The sequence below is a fragment of the Dendrobates tinctorius genome, unplaced genomic scaffold (genome assembly GCF_039654945.1).
Source record: "Dendrobates tinctorius isolate UK_male_01 unplaced genomic scaffold, ASM3965494v1 ptg000065l, whole genome shotgun sequence".
Taxonomy (NCBI): domain Eukaryota; kingdom Metazoa; phylum Chordata; class Amphibia; order Anura; family Dendrobatidae; genus Dendrobates; species Dendrobates tinctorius.
In genome coordinates this window covers 10,834,424-10,850,955 of record NW_027361733.1, presented here as the reverse complement: position 1 = coordinate 10,850,955, position 16,532 = coordinate 10,834,424, and the positions used below count along the sequence as shown (strand labels likewise).

The window sequence follows — 16,532 nt, the reverse complement described above, 5'->3', positions numbered from 1 at the left end:
TGAAGTCACTGTGTACATACATTACATTACTTATCCTGTACTGATCCTGAGCTACATCCTGTATTATACTCCAGAGCTGCACTCACTATTCTGCTGGCGGAGTCACTTTGTACATACATTACATTACTTATCCTGTACTGATCCTGAGTTACATCCTGTATTATACTCCAGAGCTGCACTCACTATTCTGCTGGTGCAGTCACTGTGTACATACATTACTTATCCTGTACTGATCCTGAGTTACATCCTGTATTATACTCCAGAGCTGCACTCACTATTCTGCTGGTGCAGTCACTGTGTACATACATTACTTATCCTGTAGTGATCCTGAGTTACACCCTGTATTATACTCCAGAGCTGCACTCACTATTCTGCTGGTGCAGTCACTGTGTACATACATTACTTATCCTGTACTGATCCTGAGTTACATCCTGTATTATACTCCAGAGCTGCACTCACTATTCTGCTGGTGCAGTCACTGTGTACATACATTACTTATCCTGTACTGATCCTGAGTTACATCCTGTATTATACTCCAGAGCTGCACTCACTATTCTGCTGGTGCAGTCACTGTGTACATACATTACATTACTTATCCTGTAGTGATCCTGAGTTACACCCTGTATTATACTCCAGAGCTGCACTCACTATTCTGCTGGTGCAGTCACTGTGTACATACATTACTTATCCTGTACTGATCCTGAGTTACATCCTGTATTATACTCCAGAGCTGCACTCACTATTCTGCTGGTGCAGTCACTTTGTACATACATTACATTACTTATCCTGTACTGATCCTGAGTTACATCCTGTATTATACTCCAGAGCTGCACTCACTATTCTGCTGGTGCAGTCACTGTGTACATACATTACATTACTTATCCTGTACTGATCCTGAGTTACGTCCTGTATTATACTCCAGAGCTGCACTCACTATTCTGCTGGTGCAGTCACTGTGTACATACATTACTTATCCTGTACTGATCCTGAGTTACATCCTGTATTATACTCCAGAGCTGCACTCACTATTCTGCTGGTGCAGTCACTGTGTACATACATTACTTATCCTGTAGTGATCCTGAGTTACACCCTGTATTATACTCCAGAGCTGCACTCACTATTCTGCTGGTGCAGTCACTGTGTACATACATTACTTATCCTGTACTGATCCTGAGTTACATCCTGTATTATACTCCAGAGCTGCACTCACTATTCTGCTGGTGCAGTCACTGTGTACATACATTACTTATCCTGTAGTGATCCTGAGTTACACCCTGTATTATACTCCAGAGCTGCACTCACTATTCTGCTGGTGCAGTCACTGTGTACATACATTACATTACATTACTTATCCTGTACTGATCCTGAGCTACATCCTGTAGTATACTCCAGAGCTGCACTCACTATTCTGCTGGTGCAGTCACTGTGTACATACATTACATTACTTATCCTGTACTGATCCTGAGATATATCCTGTGTTCTACTCCAGAGCTGCACTCGCTATTCTGCTGGTGCAGTCACTGTGTACATACATTACATTACTTATCCTGTACTGATCCTGAGTTACACCCTGTATTATACTCCAGAGCTGCACTCACTATTCTGCTGGTGAAGTCTCTGTGTACATACATTACATTACTTATCCTGTACTGATCCTGAGTTACATCCTGTATTATACTCCAGAGCTGCACTCACTATTCTGCTGGTACAGTCACTGTGTACATACATTACATTACTTATCCTGTACTGATCCTGAGTTACATTCTGTATTATACCCCAGAGCTGCACTCACTATTCTGCTGGTGGAGTCACTGTGTACATACATTACATTACTTATCCTGTACTGATCCTGAGTTACATTCTGTATTATACCCCAGAGCTGCACTCACTATTCTGCTGGTGCTGTCACTGTGTACATATATTACATTACTTATCCTGTACTGATCCTGAGTTACATCCTGTATTATACTCCAGAGCTGCACTCACTATTCTGCTGATTATTATTGGTGACACACCGCAAGATTGTGGATATACACCATCATCACCACTTAAAGGGAAGCTATCACCAGAAAATTACCTTTAGTTTAAATTAGTTTTCTGTTTTACAAGTTTTTGACAATTTATTTTCCATATCCCATACATTCATAATTTAAAAAAAAAATAATAGCATTCTTCCAATATTCACACTGGGTTTTGAAGTTTATTTAGACGCTAAGATCCTGTCCTTTCAGAAAGAGTTTACAGGAGTTTCCTTATCAGAGGCAGGATTTTAATGACAGGTAACACCTCTATACACAGCTGATCACACTGGCTTCACAAGTCACATTAAGTGATGCAACAGCTCCCCCCCCCCCGCTTCACAATTACTTTTGCACATGCTCATTAGATGCCTTAATTCAAAAAGCAGAGGTTGAGGTGTGACCATTGTGGCTATGTACATGTGTTATTTCCTAAAACAACAGAGAAGTAGAGTCTAAAAAAGCCCCAGTGGGCGGTGTGAAAGTTGTAAGGATTCTGTTTTTCGTTTTTAATACAGATTATGCTATGTAAGACAAAAAAATTGCAAAAAAAAGTTAAAAAAGGCCGTATTCTTTTCAGTGCCCAATTCAGTTTTGCATGAGCTCTGATCCAGTAGGACGTAGTTATCAGGGACTCCGGCTTAGATCCATTGTCTCTTGGAGTCTGAGGTAGCTGAATCATAACATAACATTGCATCCAGTGAGAGTTTTTATATTTTCTGTATTGTAAAGGTTCTGATCTTTTTTTTTTTTTTTTTTCTGTGCAACACCAAACCTTTATTTCCTTCCCCTCTCGCTCTGCAGGGATTCGTCCTGGCTGTCACCATCATTCGTGAGGCTGTGGAAGAGATTCGATGTTTAGTGCGGGATAAAGAAGTCAACTCCCAGATCTACAGCAAGCTCACAACCAGAGGTCAGATTTCAGGGTTCCCCTTATTGTAGCGGCAGGAGCTCTGCATCAACACTGACCTAGTGTGTGGGAAGAATCCGGATGGGGTCTTCAGCATTTAATTGTTTTATTAATTTCATCTAGGAATCATATTTTATGCCCAGAATATTCCAGCCAAAGTGCATCACTTTCATCAGCCAGATATCAGCTCTTTCCAATGTGCCGGATCCTTCTCTCCCCGACATCATCTGCCGGGGGAGAGTTATTAAGCCCCCATACACATGTTTTCCCTGTTTTTCTGTGAGTTTTCTCCGGGTCTTACGGTTTCCTTCCACAATCCAAAGACATAGATTGTCAGGTCTATTGGGGGCAGTGATTGATGACAATGTATTTCAAGCGCTGCGGAATATGCTGACACCATCTAACATTTATAAAAATGGACATTAAAGGGGTTGTCCAGCCTAAGGGGACAAATCTGCAGTCACTCTACAGTGCTCATGGCGTGAGGGTTTTCTGTTGCTATCGTGTGACCTCAGATAAGGGATTTGCATGCATGCAGTCACATGCCAACTAGACGTGGACAAGTCTAGTCTGCATGTGGTCGAAAGTATACAAATTGCATATTTGTGGTCACATGGCCTTTCGCTCCCAGCACAGATACCTGGGAATCCTCAGTGTGTAGCCCACACTCTGTGAGGATTCACAAGTCTGCAGCCACGCTATGTGCCCTAAGGCCAGACAAATCCTTTAACAAGCCCACCTTATGGCCATTTTTGTTTGCTGTCCTAAAAGTGCAGGGTTTTTTTTTCCTTTCCTGCCTGTGATGTGAATGACGTGTATGTAATACACAGGATAGATCAGGAGTAATAAGTGACTTCTGCTCTTCATTACAGGCACTGTGAAAGTCCGCAGCTCGAGCATACAAGTTGGAGATCTTGTTATTGTAGAAAAGGTCAGTTTTCATCTCTCCGATGTCTATGATGGTATCGCAAGTGAATAGATTATATTGTAAAACATGAAGGAAAGTATATAAGATAAATTATTATTAGACGAGTAACACCATCAAACAAAGCGCCTCGACTTGACAATATTTCAATAGAGCTAATAAAGTCTTTTGAAGCAGCAGTTGTTCTCACACGCCTGTGTCAACAGATCTGGACAACTGGTAAATGGTCCAAGGGCTGAATAAGATTGGTGTTTATTCCTATTCTAGAGAAGAGAGATTCTACCGACTGTGGAAACTATCAGACTGTTGCAGTCATTCCAGCAAAATACTACTGAAGATCCCACAAAGATGGCTAGAACCTTACTTTGACCAAGAGCTGCTAGAGGACCAAACTGGATTCAGAAAAGTCAGAAGAACAAGAGTTGTGATTGCTAACATTAAATGGATAATGGAAACGGACAAAGAATCCAACATCCTATTTTTGCTTCATAGACTACGCAAAGCCTTTCACTGTGTGTTGATCACCAAAAATGTTGGAATACCATGAAGAATATGGGTGTGCTGAACCTTCTGATCATCCTCCTTAGGAACCTTTACCAAGAAGCAACAGTTCTATCAGATCACAGCATCATGGGATGGTTCCAAGTAGAGTGGGGCATCAGACAAGATGGCATCCGGTAACCATTTTTCTTTAATTTATATGCAGAAGCTATTTTCTGGAAGGCTGAAAAAGAAGAGGGAATCAAAATTGCAGAACTAATAATCAATAATCTTCAATACGCAGACGATCTAACATTGATGGCAACAAGCGTAGATGTAATAGAGGACTTATTACGGAAAGATGGAAAGCTCGAGCATTGGACGACTACTCAACACAAAGAAGACACAGATATTGACTGCTGCCAGGTAGGACCAGGACACATTTGAGATGTACGCGATGAGCTGGAAGTTGTAAACATGGCTGTGGAGTTGGTAAGCCAAACCTCCGACTCATCAATTTCCATGACACCGACTCGAACTCCGACTCCACGAATCCGACTCCAACTCCCTCATACCAGGGTTGTGGAGTCGGTAAGCCAAACCTCTGACTCCTCAATTTCCATGACACCGACTGTGATTCCACCAAAATGGGCTCCGACTCTGACTCCACCACTCCGACTCCTACTCCACAGCCCTGGATGTAAAGAACTTCACCCTGCTCGGATCAATGATCACTCAAGATGCAGCGACGATACCAGAAGTCATGAGGAGAATAGCTAGGGGCAAATCAACAATGAAGTCACTGGACAAGGTCTTCAGATCGAGTAAGATTTCACTGGTGACAAAGACACGGCTCGTACATAAAATTCTGTAGTAACATATCGATGCAAAACCTGGATGATCAAGAAACAAGTCAGAAGAGGAATTGACATCTGCAAAATGTGGTACTGGAGGAGGATGTTATCAATACCATGGATGGCAAGAAGAAAAAAATAAGTCAATCTTGCAACAAATCAAGCCAGACATGGCACTGGAAGCAAGGATCACCAACCCAGGACTTTGGACACTAACGAGGAATCACTGGAGAAGGATGTCATGTCAGAAGAATAGAAGGAACAAGGTGAAAAGGAAGACCAGTAACCCGATGGCTTGATACTATCAGGTCCACCAGGGTCTTCTCTGCTGTTACCTTATCTAAGCTTGAACAAGATCGATTCTCCTATAGATTGTTTATCAAGCCACCATGAATCGAGATCAAGCCGAAGGCTGTTTAACCCCTTCACCCCCGATACCGACTGACGGTGGCAATGTGACGCCGCCGTCATCATCTGCTCCCCTCCCCCTTCTTTCCGCTCCCCCCGGTACCTCTGATGTCCCGCTCCGGCTCCCGGTGTCCTGCCGTCCTGCTTCATGGGCGCCGCCGTCTTGGAAAATGGCTGGCGCATGCACAGTGCGCCTGCCGGCTGCAGATTCATTTATTCATTTTGATCACTCTCACATTGATCAAAATAAAATAAAAAGTAAATAAACCCCCCGTTTATCACCCCTCATAGGTAGGCACAGCTAATAAAATAAAGAAAATATTTTTATTTTTATTTTTCTGTTAGGGTTGGAATTAGGGTTAGGGTTGGAATTAGGATTAGGGTTAGGGTGGGAATTAGGGTTTATATTTGGGTCAGGGTTGGAATTAGGGTTAAGATTAGGGTTAGGGATGTGTTGGGGTTAGGGTTGGCATTAGGGTTATGCTTGTGGTTAGGGTTATGGTTAGGAGTGGGATTAGGGTTAGGGATGTGTTGGGGTTAAGGTTGTGGTTAGGGGTGTGTTGGGGTTAGGGTTGGAGTTAGAATTGAGGGGTTTCCACTGTTTAGGCACATCAGGGGGTCTCCAAACGTGACATGGTGCCACCATTGATTCCAGCCAATTTTGCGTTCAAAAAGTCAAACGTTGCTCCCTCCCATCCAATCCCCGACGTGTGCACAAACAGTCTTCTACCCCAACATATGGGGTATCAGCGTACTCAGGACAAATTGCACAACAACTTTGGATGTCTATTTCACCTGTTACCCTTGGGAAAATAAAAAATTGGGGACTAAAAAAATTTTTGTCGAAAAAATTTTTTTTTTTACTTTCACATCTCTGCGTTTTAAACTTCTGTGAAGCACTTGGGGTTTCAAGATGCTCACCACACATCTAGATAAGTTCCTTGGAAGGTCTAGTTTCCAAAATGGGGTCACTTGTGGGGGGTTTCTACTGTTTAGGCACATCAGGGGCTCTGCAAATGTAACATGACGCCCGCAGACCATTCCATCAAAGTCAGCAATTCAGACTGTCACTACTTCCCTTCCGAGCCCCGACGTGTGCCCAAACAGTGGTCCTCCCCCACATATGGGGTACCAGCGTACTCAGGACAAACTGGACAACAACTTATGAGGTCCAGTTTCTCCTCTTACCCTTTTGAAAATACAAAATTGCTGGCTAAAAATCATTTTTTTTGAGGGGAAAAAAAATGATTTTTTATTTTCACGGCTCTGCGTTAAACTTCTGCGAAGCACTTGGGGGTTCAAGGTGCTCACCACACATCTAGATAAGTTCCTTAGGGGGTCTAGTTTCCAAAATGGGGTCATTTGTGGGGAGCTCCAAAGTTTAGGCACATAGGGGCTCTCCAAACACGACATGGTGTCCGCTAACGAATAGAGCTAATTTTCATTTCAAAAAGTCAAATGGGGCTCCTTCCCTGAGCCCTGCCGTGCGCCCAAACAGTGGTTCCCCCCACTTTTGGGGTATAGGTGTACTCAGGACAAATTGCACAACAACGTTGTGGTCCAATTTCTCCTGTTAGCCCATGTGAAAATAAAAAATAGTGGGCTAAAAAAATCATTTTTGAGGAAAAAAAAATGATTTTTTATTTTCACTGCTCTGCATTATATACTTTTGTGAAGCACTTGGGGGCTCAAAGTGCTCACTACACATCTAGATAAGTTCCATAAGGGGTCTAGTTTCCAAAATGGGGTCACTTGTGGGGGGGGTTTCACTGTTTAGGCACACAGGGGCTCTCCAAACGCGACATGGTGCCAGATAACGATTGGAGCTAATTTTCCATTCAAAAAGTCAAATAGCGCTCCTTCCCTTCCGGACCCTGCCGTGTGCCCAAACAGTGGTTTATGACCACATATGAGGTATCTGTGTACTCAGGAGAAATTGCCCAACAAATTTTAGGATCCATTTTATCCTGTTGCCCATGTGAAAATGAAAAAATTGATGCTAAAAGAAAATTTTTGTTGGAAAAATTAAAATGTCCATTTTTCTTTGCACGTTGCTTTAGTTACTGTGAAGCACCTGAAGGGTTAATAATCTTCTTGAATGTAGTTTTGAGTAGCTTGACGGGTGCTGTTTTTAGAATGGTGTCACTTTTGGGTATTTTCTGCCATATAGACCCCTCAAAGTGGCTTCAAATGTGAAAAAAAAATGGTTTTGTAAATTCTGTTGTAAAAATGAGAAATCACTGGTCATCTTTTAACCCTTATAACTTCCTAACAAAAAAAAATTGTTTCCAAAATTGTGCTGATGTAAAGTAGACATGTGGGAAATGTTATTTAGTAACTATTTTGTGTCACATAACTCTCTGGTTTAACAGCATAAAAATTCAAAATTTGAAAAATGCGAAATTTTCGCCAAATTTCTGATTTTTTCACAAATAAACGCAAAAATTTTCAAACTAAATTTACCACTAACATGAAGCCCAATATGTCATGAAAAAACAGTCTCAGAATCGCTAGGATGCGTTGAAGCGTTCCTGAGTTATTACCTCATAAAGGGACACTGGTCAGAATTGCAAAAAATGGCCTGGTCATTAAGGTCAAAATAGGCTTGGTCATGAAGGGGTTAAAAAAGAAAACTCGGACAAGTCGTTGTTATATTTTTACATTTCCAGTTATCATCACTCTATGGGGCGACTTTACTACAGAAAAATGAAAGATCACAAATTTCCTGCATTTTATTCCAATATAGTATCAACCAATTAATTGGTTTTAACTTTACTTTACAAAGTTATCAATGACTTATCCTTAAGTCCCCTTTACATTTAGTGATGCAGCAGCGATCCGACCACGATATGACCCGGTCAGGATCGCTGGTGCATGGCTACATGGTCGCTAGTGAGCTGCCAAACAGGCACGTAGTGACGCAGCAGCAGTCGTTACCTGTCAGACGCGGCGATGAGGATGTCCTCCGCCCGCGTTCACGCGTCACTCGTCGGCGCCACAGGAAGCCCAGCAGGAAGCGCCCGACGAGAAACGGACCTGGATGATCTCGCACGATCAGCGATAACCAGCGGGGGAGCCGGTCGGAGGTAAGTATCACATATCGCTAGCAATATCGCTGCTGCGTCACAAAATCGGTGACGCTTTAGTAATATTGCTAGCGATATCGCTATGTGTAAGGCCCCTTTAGGGTAGGTAATCAGTATCAGATTGGTGGAGGTCTGACACCACAACTCTGCACTTCGCCTAGTGGCTGCCCTCGGCTACTGCAGTTCAGCTCCTAATCGTTTGAAGCTGGTAAAAGCTGCCCATGCTAATAACAGCTGATCAGTGGGGGTGTATGGGTGTCGGCCTGATAGTGATGGCCTGCTGTAATTTAAGAGTAGGTAATCAATTTAATTCTAAATTACAGTTTTGTCCAAAGTCACAAAAGGCTGCACTGTCTTATTTAATTTCGGCGTTTTTTTTGTTTTTAAAAATGGGCAAAGTGTATATAAAATCTAAAATGTTCATAATTTATCTTGCAGAATCAGAGAATTCCGGCTGACATGATATTCCTAAGGACGTCAGAAAAAAATGGTAACTCGCCCATTATTTTATAAGGACTCAAAATCTGATTTTTTTTTTTTTTTTAAATCTAATATATTTAGCAGATTGTTATTGCAGTTGGTGTCTGTGCTGCTTCTCCTGTTCTCTCTCAGGCAGCTTTAGATGAAGCATCAGAGCTATCAGTATGCAAAATGTCTCTTCAAAGAGGAAGTGCACTTGAACTCTAGTGCCCCCTGTTGGAAGTAGCAATTCTAAAAATCCTTAAACCTAATATTGACACTATAACGAGCTTTGCTACATGATTTGGGGTAAAAACCAAACCAGAATCTCCATTTGAAGACGTGTTTCAGAGTGTTGCCCCTCTTTAGTGCAAAACAAGAGATCTGATTTGGCTGTATGAGAGACCTATACCCTTTAGATGCCTGTCAGAGGGCTCTCCTTACAGCCAAATCTGATCTCATGATTTGCACCAAGGAGGGGCAAAACCCTGAAAAGCAGGTCTGCAAATTGAGATTCTGGTTTTGTTTTTATCCTGTTATATGGAAGGCTTGTTAAAAGGTTGACATTTACTCATAGGATATGTGGCCCTAGAGTTCAGGTCCTCTTCCTTTCTGAAGAGGCAATTTGCATATATAATTTCCCAGAGGAGCATTGCATGACTTTTAAGTCTCCTTACACTGGAATGTCAGGCATGTTACTCTCCACGTAGATCCAAGCCTGACATGCCAAGGTGAGGAGACTTTTATGCCTTGCATTGCTCCTTTGAGAAATACAGTATGCAACTTGTCTCTTCGGAGAGGAAGAGGGCTAGATCTTTTGTGCCACCTATAGGAAGCAGCAATCTTAAAAGTCAATATCAACCCTGTAACCTTGACATGCCACTCTCCACAAGGAGAAACGTTACCCCTTGGATCCTGGTCAGACACCTCTCACCCAGCCAAAGGTGGCGCTAGAGTGTTAAGCCCCCGTTACACACTGCGATATCGCTAGCAATATCGCTGTAAAGTCACCGATTTTGTGACGTTGCAGCGATATTGCTAGCGATATCGCTGCATGTGATACTTACCTCCGACCCGCTCCCCCGCTGGTTATCGCTGATCGCGCGAGAACAGGCTGGACTGTTTCTCGTCGTCAGCTTCCTGCGGCGCTTCCTGCTGTGACGACGAGCGACGCGTGGAGCCGGGCGGGAGGACGCAGGATCGCCGCGTCTGACAGGTAAGTAGCGACCCCCGTCCCCAGCGATGTCGCTGGTGAGATCTGCCTGTGTGGCAGCTCACTAGCGACCACTTAGCGATGTACCAGCGATCCTGACCGCGTCATATCGCTGGTCGGGATCGCTGGTGCATCGCTAGGTGTAACAGTACCCTTAGTTCTCTTCCTCTCTAAAGAGACAATGTGCATATCTCCACACAGAGAAACGTTACCCCTTAGGTCTAATTATAAACAGTTTTTTTTCTGGTAAAATGGTCAACATCATGATGGGAACCCAAAGGACCAAGCTGTGGTCAGTGGGATCTATCAAAATCCAAAGTGTATGGGAAGCTTTAGGAAAGCCTTACGTAGCCATATTGTAGCCACATTTTCCCAGGCATAGTTCAGACATATTTCCTGGCCTGAATGCACGACTGTGATGCTTGCAGTTCAGGTCAAAAGACCTACAATTAGGACAGTAATTGTGGCTCTAATACGGATGAGGAAATAAGTCTGACCTCTTTTTTCCCCTTTTTACAGTAATAAGGGCACTTTTGTCGCTTGGATTTATGGTTTTCTACCTTATATTTATGGAAAAGACTTCTGCATTCATTTTTATCCAAGCAGCAATGAAATGTGACTTCCACTTGTTGCAGTGTTTTTCTGATTTTATTTTAGGAATCCTTGATGGATACTTTAGAGTTATGTCCCCACACTCATTACGCGCCGAGCCCCCACCTTTACCCGTCACGATCGGTTCACAGTCTAATGCGCGCGGGGGTCTCATGACTCTTCCCGACAGATGATACTAGAGGAGAGAAGGACCCGACCTGATGATTGTCATGTGCCGTCCCGTGATGAGCCAACAGGGGAGTCGGGAAAGCTAGATGTCAGCCAAAGGATCATCTGTCTGATGTTATCCAATGTGTGTAGGGAGCTCAATTGCGACATTCCTAATGTATGTGGAGCCTTTATTTTATGTGCAGATAAGGAATATGCATCAATATTCACTTAGTTTCTGTTGCCTAAAGTATAAATCCAAGTAGAAACCAATAATGAATCTCTGGGCAACGCCGTAGTGTGTGTGTCCCCGGGGCCTATTGCAAAAAGGCATCACAGATGTAAGAGGAGTTTTTGCTAAACTGGAAATCCTGTTTCCTCAGGGTCTTGCTTTCTGCGCACTGATCAGCTTGACGGCGAGACAGACTGGAAACTGCGGCTGCCGGTGTCCTGCACGCAGAGGCTGCCCACAGCAGCGGTAAGTCACCCCTGTACTTACATGTGGATGTGGTGGTTCCCACGCATTTTGAGCACCACTAACTTTTGCTCTAAATTTGTGAGAAAAATTAATATTTTAGTAAGCTAATTTTTTTTTATCTGATATTAGTTGATGAATTCTAAGATTTTCAGTGATTCCACTGGCAGAATAGTGAGTGCAGCTCTGGGGTATAATACAGGATGTAACTCAGGATCAGTACAGGGTAAGTTATGTAATGTATGTTCACAGTGACTCCACCAGCAGAATAGTGAGTGCAGCTCTGGAGTATAATACAGGATGTAACTCCGGATCAGTACAGGATAAGTAATGTATGTACACAGTGACTGCACCAGCTGAATAGTGAGTGCAGCTCTGGAGTATAATACAGGATGTAACTCAGGATCAGTACAGGATAAGTAATGTAATGTATGTGCACAGTGACTCCACCAGAAGAATAGTGAGTGCAGCTCTGGAGTATAATACAGGATGTAACTCAGGATCAGTACAGGATAAGTAATGTAATGTATGTGCACAGTGACTCCACCAGAAGAATAGTGACTGCAGCTCTGGAGTATAATACAGGATGTAACTCAGGATCAGTACAGGATAAGTAATGTATTTACACAGTGACTGCACCAGCAGAATAGTGAGTGCAGCTCTGGAGTATAATACAGGATGTAACTCAGGATCACTACAGGATAAGTAATGTAATGTATGTGCGCAGTGACTCCACCAGCAGAATAGTGAGTGCAGCTCTGGAGTATAATACAGGATGTAACTCAGGATCAGTACAGGATAAGTAATGTAATGTATGTGCACAGTGACTCCACCAGCAGAATAGTGAGTGCAGCTCTGGAGTATAATACAGGCTGTAACTCAGGATCAGTGCAGGATAAGTAATGTAATGTATGTACACAGTGACTCCACCAGCAGAATAGTGAGTGCAGCTCTGGAGTATAATACAGGATGTAACTCAGGATCAGTACAGGATAAGTAATGTAATGTATGTGCACAGTGACTCCACCAGAAGAATAGTGACTGCAGCTCTGGAGTATAATACAGGATGTAACTCAGGATCAGTACAGGATAAGTAATGTATTTACACAGTGACTGCACCAGCAGAATAGTGAGTGCAGCTCTGGAGTATAATACAGGATGTAACTCAGGATCAGTACAGGATAAGTAATGTAATGTATGTGCACAGTGACTCCACCAGCAGAATAGTGAGTGCAGCTCTGGAGTATAATACAGGATGTAACTCAGGATCAGTGCAGGATAAGTAATGTAATGTATGTACACAGTGACTCCACCAGCAGAATAGTGAGTGCAGCTCTGGAGTATAATACAGGATGTAACTCAGGATCAGTACAGAATAAGTAATGTAATGTATGTACACAGTCACTCCACCAGCAGAATAGTGAGTGCAGCTCTGGGGTATAATACAGGATGTAACTCAGGATCAGTACAGGATAAGTAATGTAATGTATGTACACAGTCACTCCACCAGCAGAATAGTGAGTGCAGCTCTGGGGTATAATACAGGATGTAACTCAGGATCAGTACAGGATAAGTAATGTAATGTATGTACACAGTCACTCCACCAGCAGAATAGTGAGTGCAGCTCTGGGGTATAATACAGGATGTAACTCAGGATCAGTACAGGATAAGTAATGTAATATTATGTACACAGTGACTGCACCAGAACAATAGTTAGTGCAGCTGTGGAGTATAATACAGTGTGTACCGCAGCACAATGGTTGGCACTTTAGCCTTGCAGTGCTGGGGTCTTGGATTCAAATCCCACCAAGGACAACATCTGCAAGCAGTTTGTATATTCTCTACGTGTTAGTATGGGTTTCCTCTGAGTACTCTGGTTTCCTCCCACACTCCAAAAACTTACTGATGGGTACTGTATAAGTGAGCAAAATAAATAATTAAATAAACTCAGAATTTTCTGTCTGGATTTTCAGATCGAAAAACTGCAATGAAATGGAGTAATGTATCAGTGGTAGACTGTAATCAAATCTTATTCACATAACATTGGCATTTTCCATGCAGTATTTGACCCGCAGTGTGAATTTTTGAATCTGCAGCATCTTCACAACATGTTGTGTTAGTACATAATAGCTCGAGGTAAGGATGCTGATACCCTAGGGACCATGCTAGCATTACCAAGGGTACGGCAGAAGATTGGGAAGGCGAGCAAACCTGATTTGGTTTTTTTTAATCACCAGTATTTTACTGATTCTGCTTTGTTTTTCCTGCGTCGTCCTCTGGATTTGATGTGGAAATTTTCCATTGCTCTTCCAGTAGGTGTATGTAACTGGTACAATGGTGATCATTATTGAACATTCTTATTAATTGATATCTCCAACCTCGGCGTCTATCACTTATCATTTGCCCGTCCTCTGATTTATTCAGTGGTGCACTGACCCATTGATTGCATATTATGGTTATAGCTGCAGCGTTCACCCACTTCATCTGACAGTCATCAGTCCGTGTCCTTGGGGCGTCCAGATGTTTCACCTTTACAGCTTACTTTGGGCACTGAGACTGAAATAGCCGTACATATGTTAGCTATAGATTAGGTCGGCCTTCATATTGTTTTTTTTTTTTTTAACGACTGCTCGTTGACTGACGTGAAGTGCACCATTGTTACACTGGTGATAAATGCTCTGTAATGTGATATTTCTTGTTATCTCTCAGGACTTGCTCCAGATTAGAGCCTATGTATATGCAGAAGAACCCAATATCGACATCCATAATTTTGCAGGAACCTTCACCCGGGTGAGTAGTGGTGGTGATCTGGTTTGTGACATCCCGCCATTACTATGGATCCTCCGGTTGCTGCTCAGTATGGTTATGCTTCTGCCCATTACTGTCTTTAGTATGGAGCCCTATCAATTTTAGTAACGCCCCTGTCAGTGCTGGGTAGAAGCATACGTAGAGATCATGGGGCTCCAGTGCAAAAGTCCTATTTGGGCCTCCGACCTGCCTTTTTTTCCCCCTTGCCCCCATAAAAAATATTCAACAGGGTCACGTCGCATAGTTAGTCATAGGACTCCTCCCAACTTTTATAGGCAAGGGATAATGGCATTTATTGTGGCACCTACACAGTAATTATACCCTTAATGTAGCCCCTTTGTGTTCTCACCTACTACAATACCCCTTTCATGACTCCCTTAGAGAATTATGCCAATAAAAATGCTCCTCACACACAGAATGATACCCGCGCACAATTTGCACCCACAGTGCCCCTCATACATAAAGTATGTTGTCCCTAAATTGCCCCTACTCGGTATGAAATCCCCCTTGTTCACCTACTCAGTATGGTGGCCCCACAGCTCTCCACACAGCATGGTGACCCTCATGGCAAGTAGTATCATCGCCCTCATAGGTCCTCCATACATTGTGAGACCCCTCCCCACATGTTGTAACCCCACAATTTCCCCCCACAACATGAAAAAATAAATAAAACCCTGCCCAAACCCTGTTCCCCTGTTGCTCTGCTCCAGTCTGTACTATGTGAGGGTTGAGGCTCTATTCACCAGACACAATCTGGCGATGCCGTCGTGCCTGCTGAAGGTCCAACAACATGGACATAGTTTCCCCCCCCCCCCCCAACCTATGTAACTATAAAAACAAAAGTACCATTTAATAAAGACTGACCCTTTGTATACCACTCTTGATGAACAGTTTGCCAAATTCATTACGAGGCATTCGCCATTGCCCGCTAATGTAATACATGTTTGAAATTTGTGCAAAAAATGCCAAAATTGGAATGTTTTTGCACAAAAATTTTATGACATTTCCAACAATTTTCCTCCAGAATTTTGGCAAAAAATGATGAATTTAGGGCCAGAAGGACTGGAATAAATACATTGATCATCTGCCCATAGTTCTCATGTTCTCTTTCTCTCTCACAGGAGGACAGTGACCCCCCAATAAATGAAAGCTTAAGCATTGAGAACACGTTGTGGGCCAGCACGGTCATTGCTTCTGGTAAAGATAAACATTCTCCTTCTGCATGTTAACAATTTAATCCCTCATTAATTTGTCTGTAATTGATAATAATTGAGTCTGTCATTGAGAAAATTAGTCCCCAAATTAGTTGTTTTTTTGTGTTTTTTTCTGGCATTTGTGACACCACAAGAGAGGAGAACTGACATGTAGTCACCCCAGGGCGTTCCATAAATGATCCTCAAGTCATTTGTGACGTTGAGTTCCTTCATCTTTCATCTGCCAGGAAACACAACTTATGACATCAGATAATGAATGGCTCTTCCTGAGCAGTTTAATGAAAGGCATGATCGCTGCCGATGTACCAGGGGAGCCGGACAGTGAGGCTCAAGTGTTGGGGGCTCCGAATAACTTAGTGCTTAAATACTATATATACGATTCCCATCTGAGACCCCTCTGTACAGATCTGTGGATATTCCATAAATAGCTCTTCAAGGGTTAAACATTGTGTAATGACCATGCAAGACACTTTCTAATGTGCTTTGTATTTCAGTCTTTTTTTAGGCTCTTAGGCCGCTTTCACACTTCAGGCTTTCGGTATCCGGCATGGTGCGGCGAAAAACCGGACTACCGGATCCGGCCGCAAACGCAGACACCGGATCCTTCTTTCTGCCGGATATATTCCTGGCAGAGAAGGTTTCCGGGCATGCGCAGTGCGAAAAACCGGTCCGGCGTTGGGAAAAAACGTTGCATGCAACGTTTTTTCCAGACGCCGGACCGGCTATTTTCTCCGGATCCGGAAAGAACCGGACGCGCCGCATTGCCATCCGGCGCAATGCAGCACCAATGAAACAGCACGGGGAAAAAGCCGGATCTGGTCGTAACAGGCGGCCGGATCCGGCAGTCCGGTTTTTCACCGCACCATGCTGGATACCGAAAGCCTGAAGTGTGAAAGTGGCCGTAATGGGGTTGTCCAGGATAG

The 16,532-nt window shown here is 43.1% G+C and overlaps 1 protein-coding gene across 1 annotated transcript in view; it reads left to right on the top strand.

The window, feature by feature from the left end:
- ATP9A (ATPase phospholipid transporting 9A (putative)) overlaps window positions 1–16,532 on the top strand; it is a 148,288-nt gene that overhangs the window by 38,549 nt on the left and 93,207 nt on the right. The window contains exons 4-9 of the mRNA XM_073580616.1: window positions 2,823–2,931; window positions 3,801–3,859; window positions 9,120–9,171; window positions 11,496–11,590; window positions 14,297–14,377; window positions 15,517–15,592. Coding sequence (XP_073436717.1) covers window positions 2,823–2,931; window positions 3,801–3,859; window positions 9,120–9,171; window positions 11,496–11,590; window positions 14,297–14,377; window positions 15,517–15,592 — 472 coding nt within the window. The remainder of the gene's footprint in view (window positions 1–2,822; window positions 2,932–3,800; window positions 3,860–9,119; window positions 9,172–11,495; window positions 11,591–14,296; window positions 14,378–15,516; window positions 15,593–16,532) is intronic.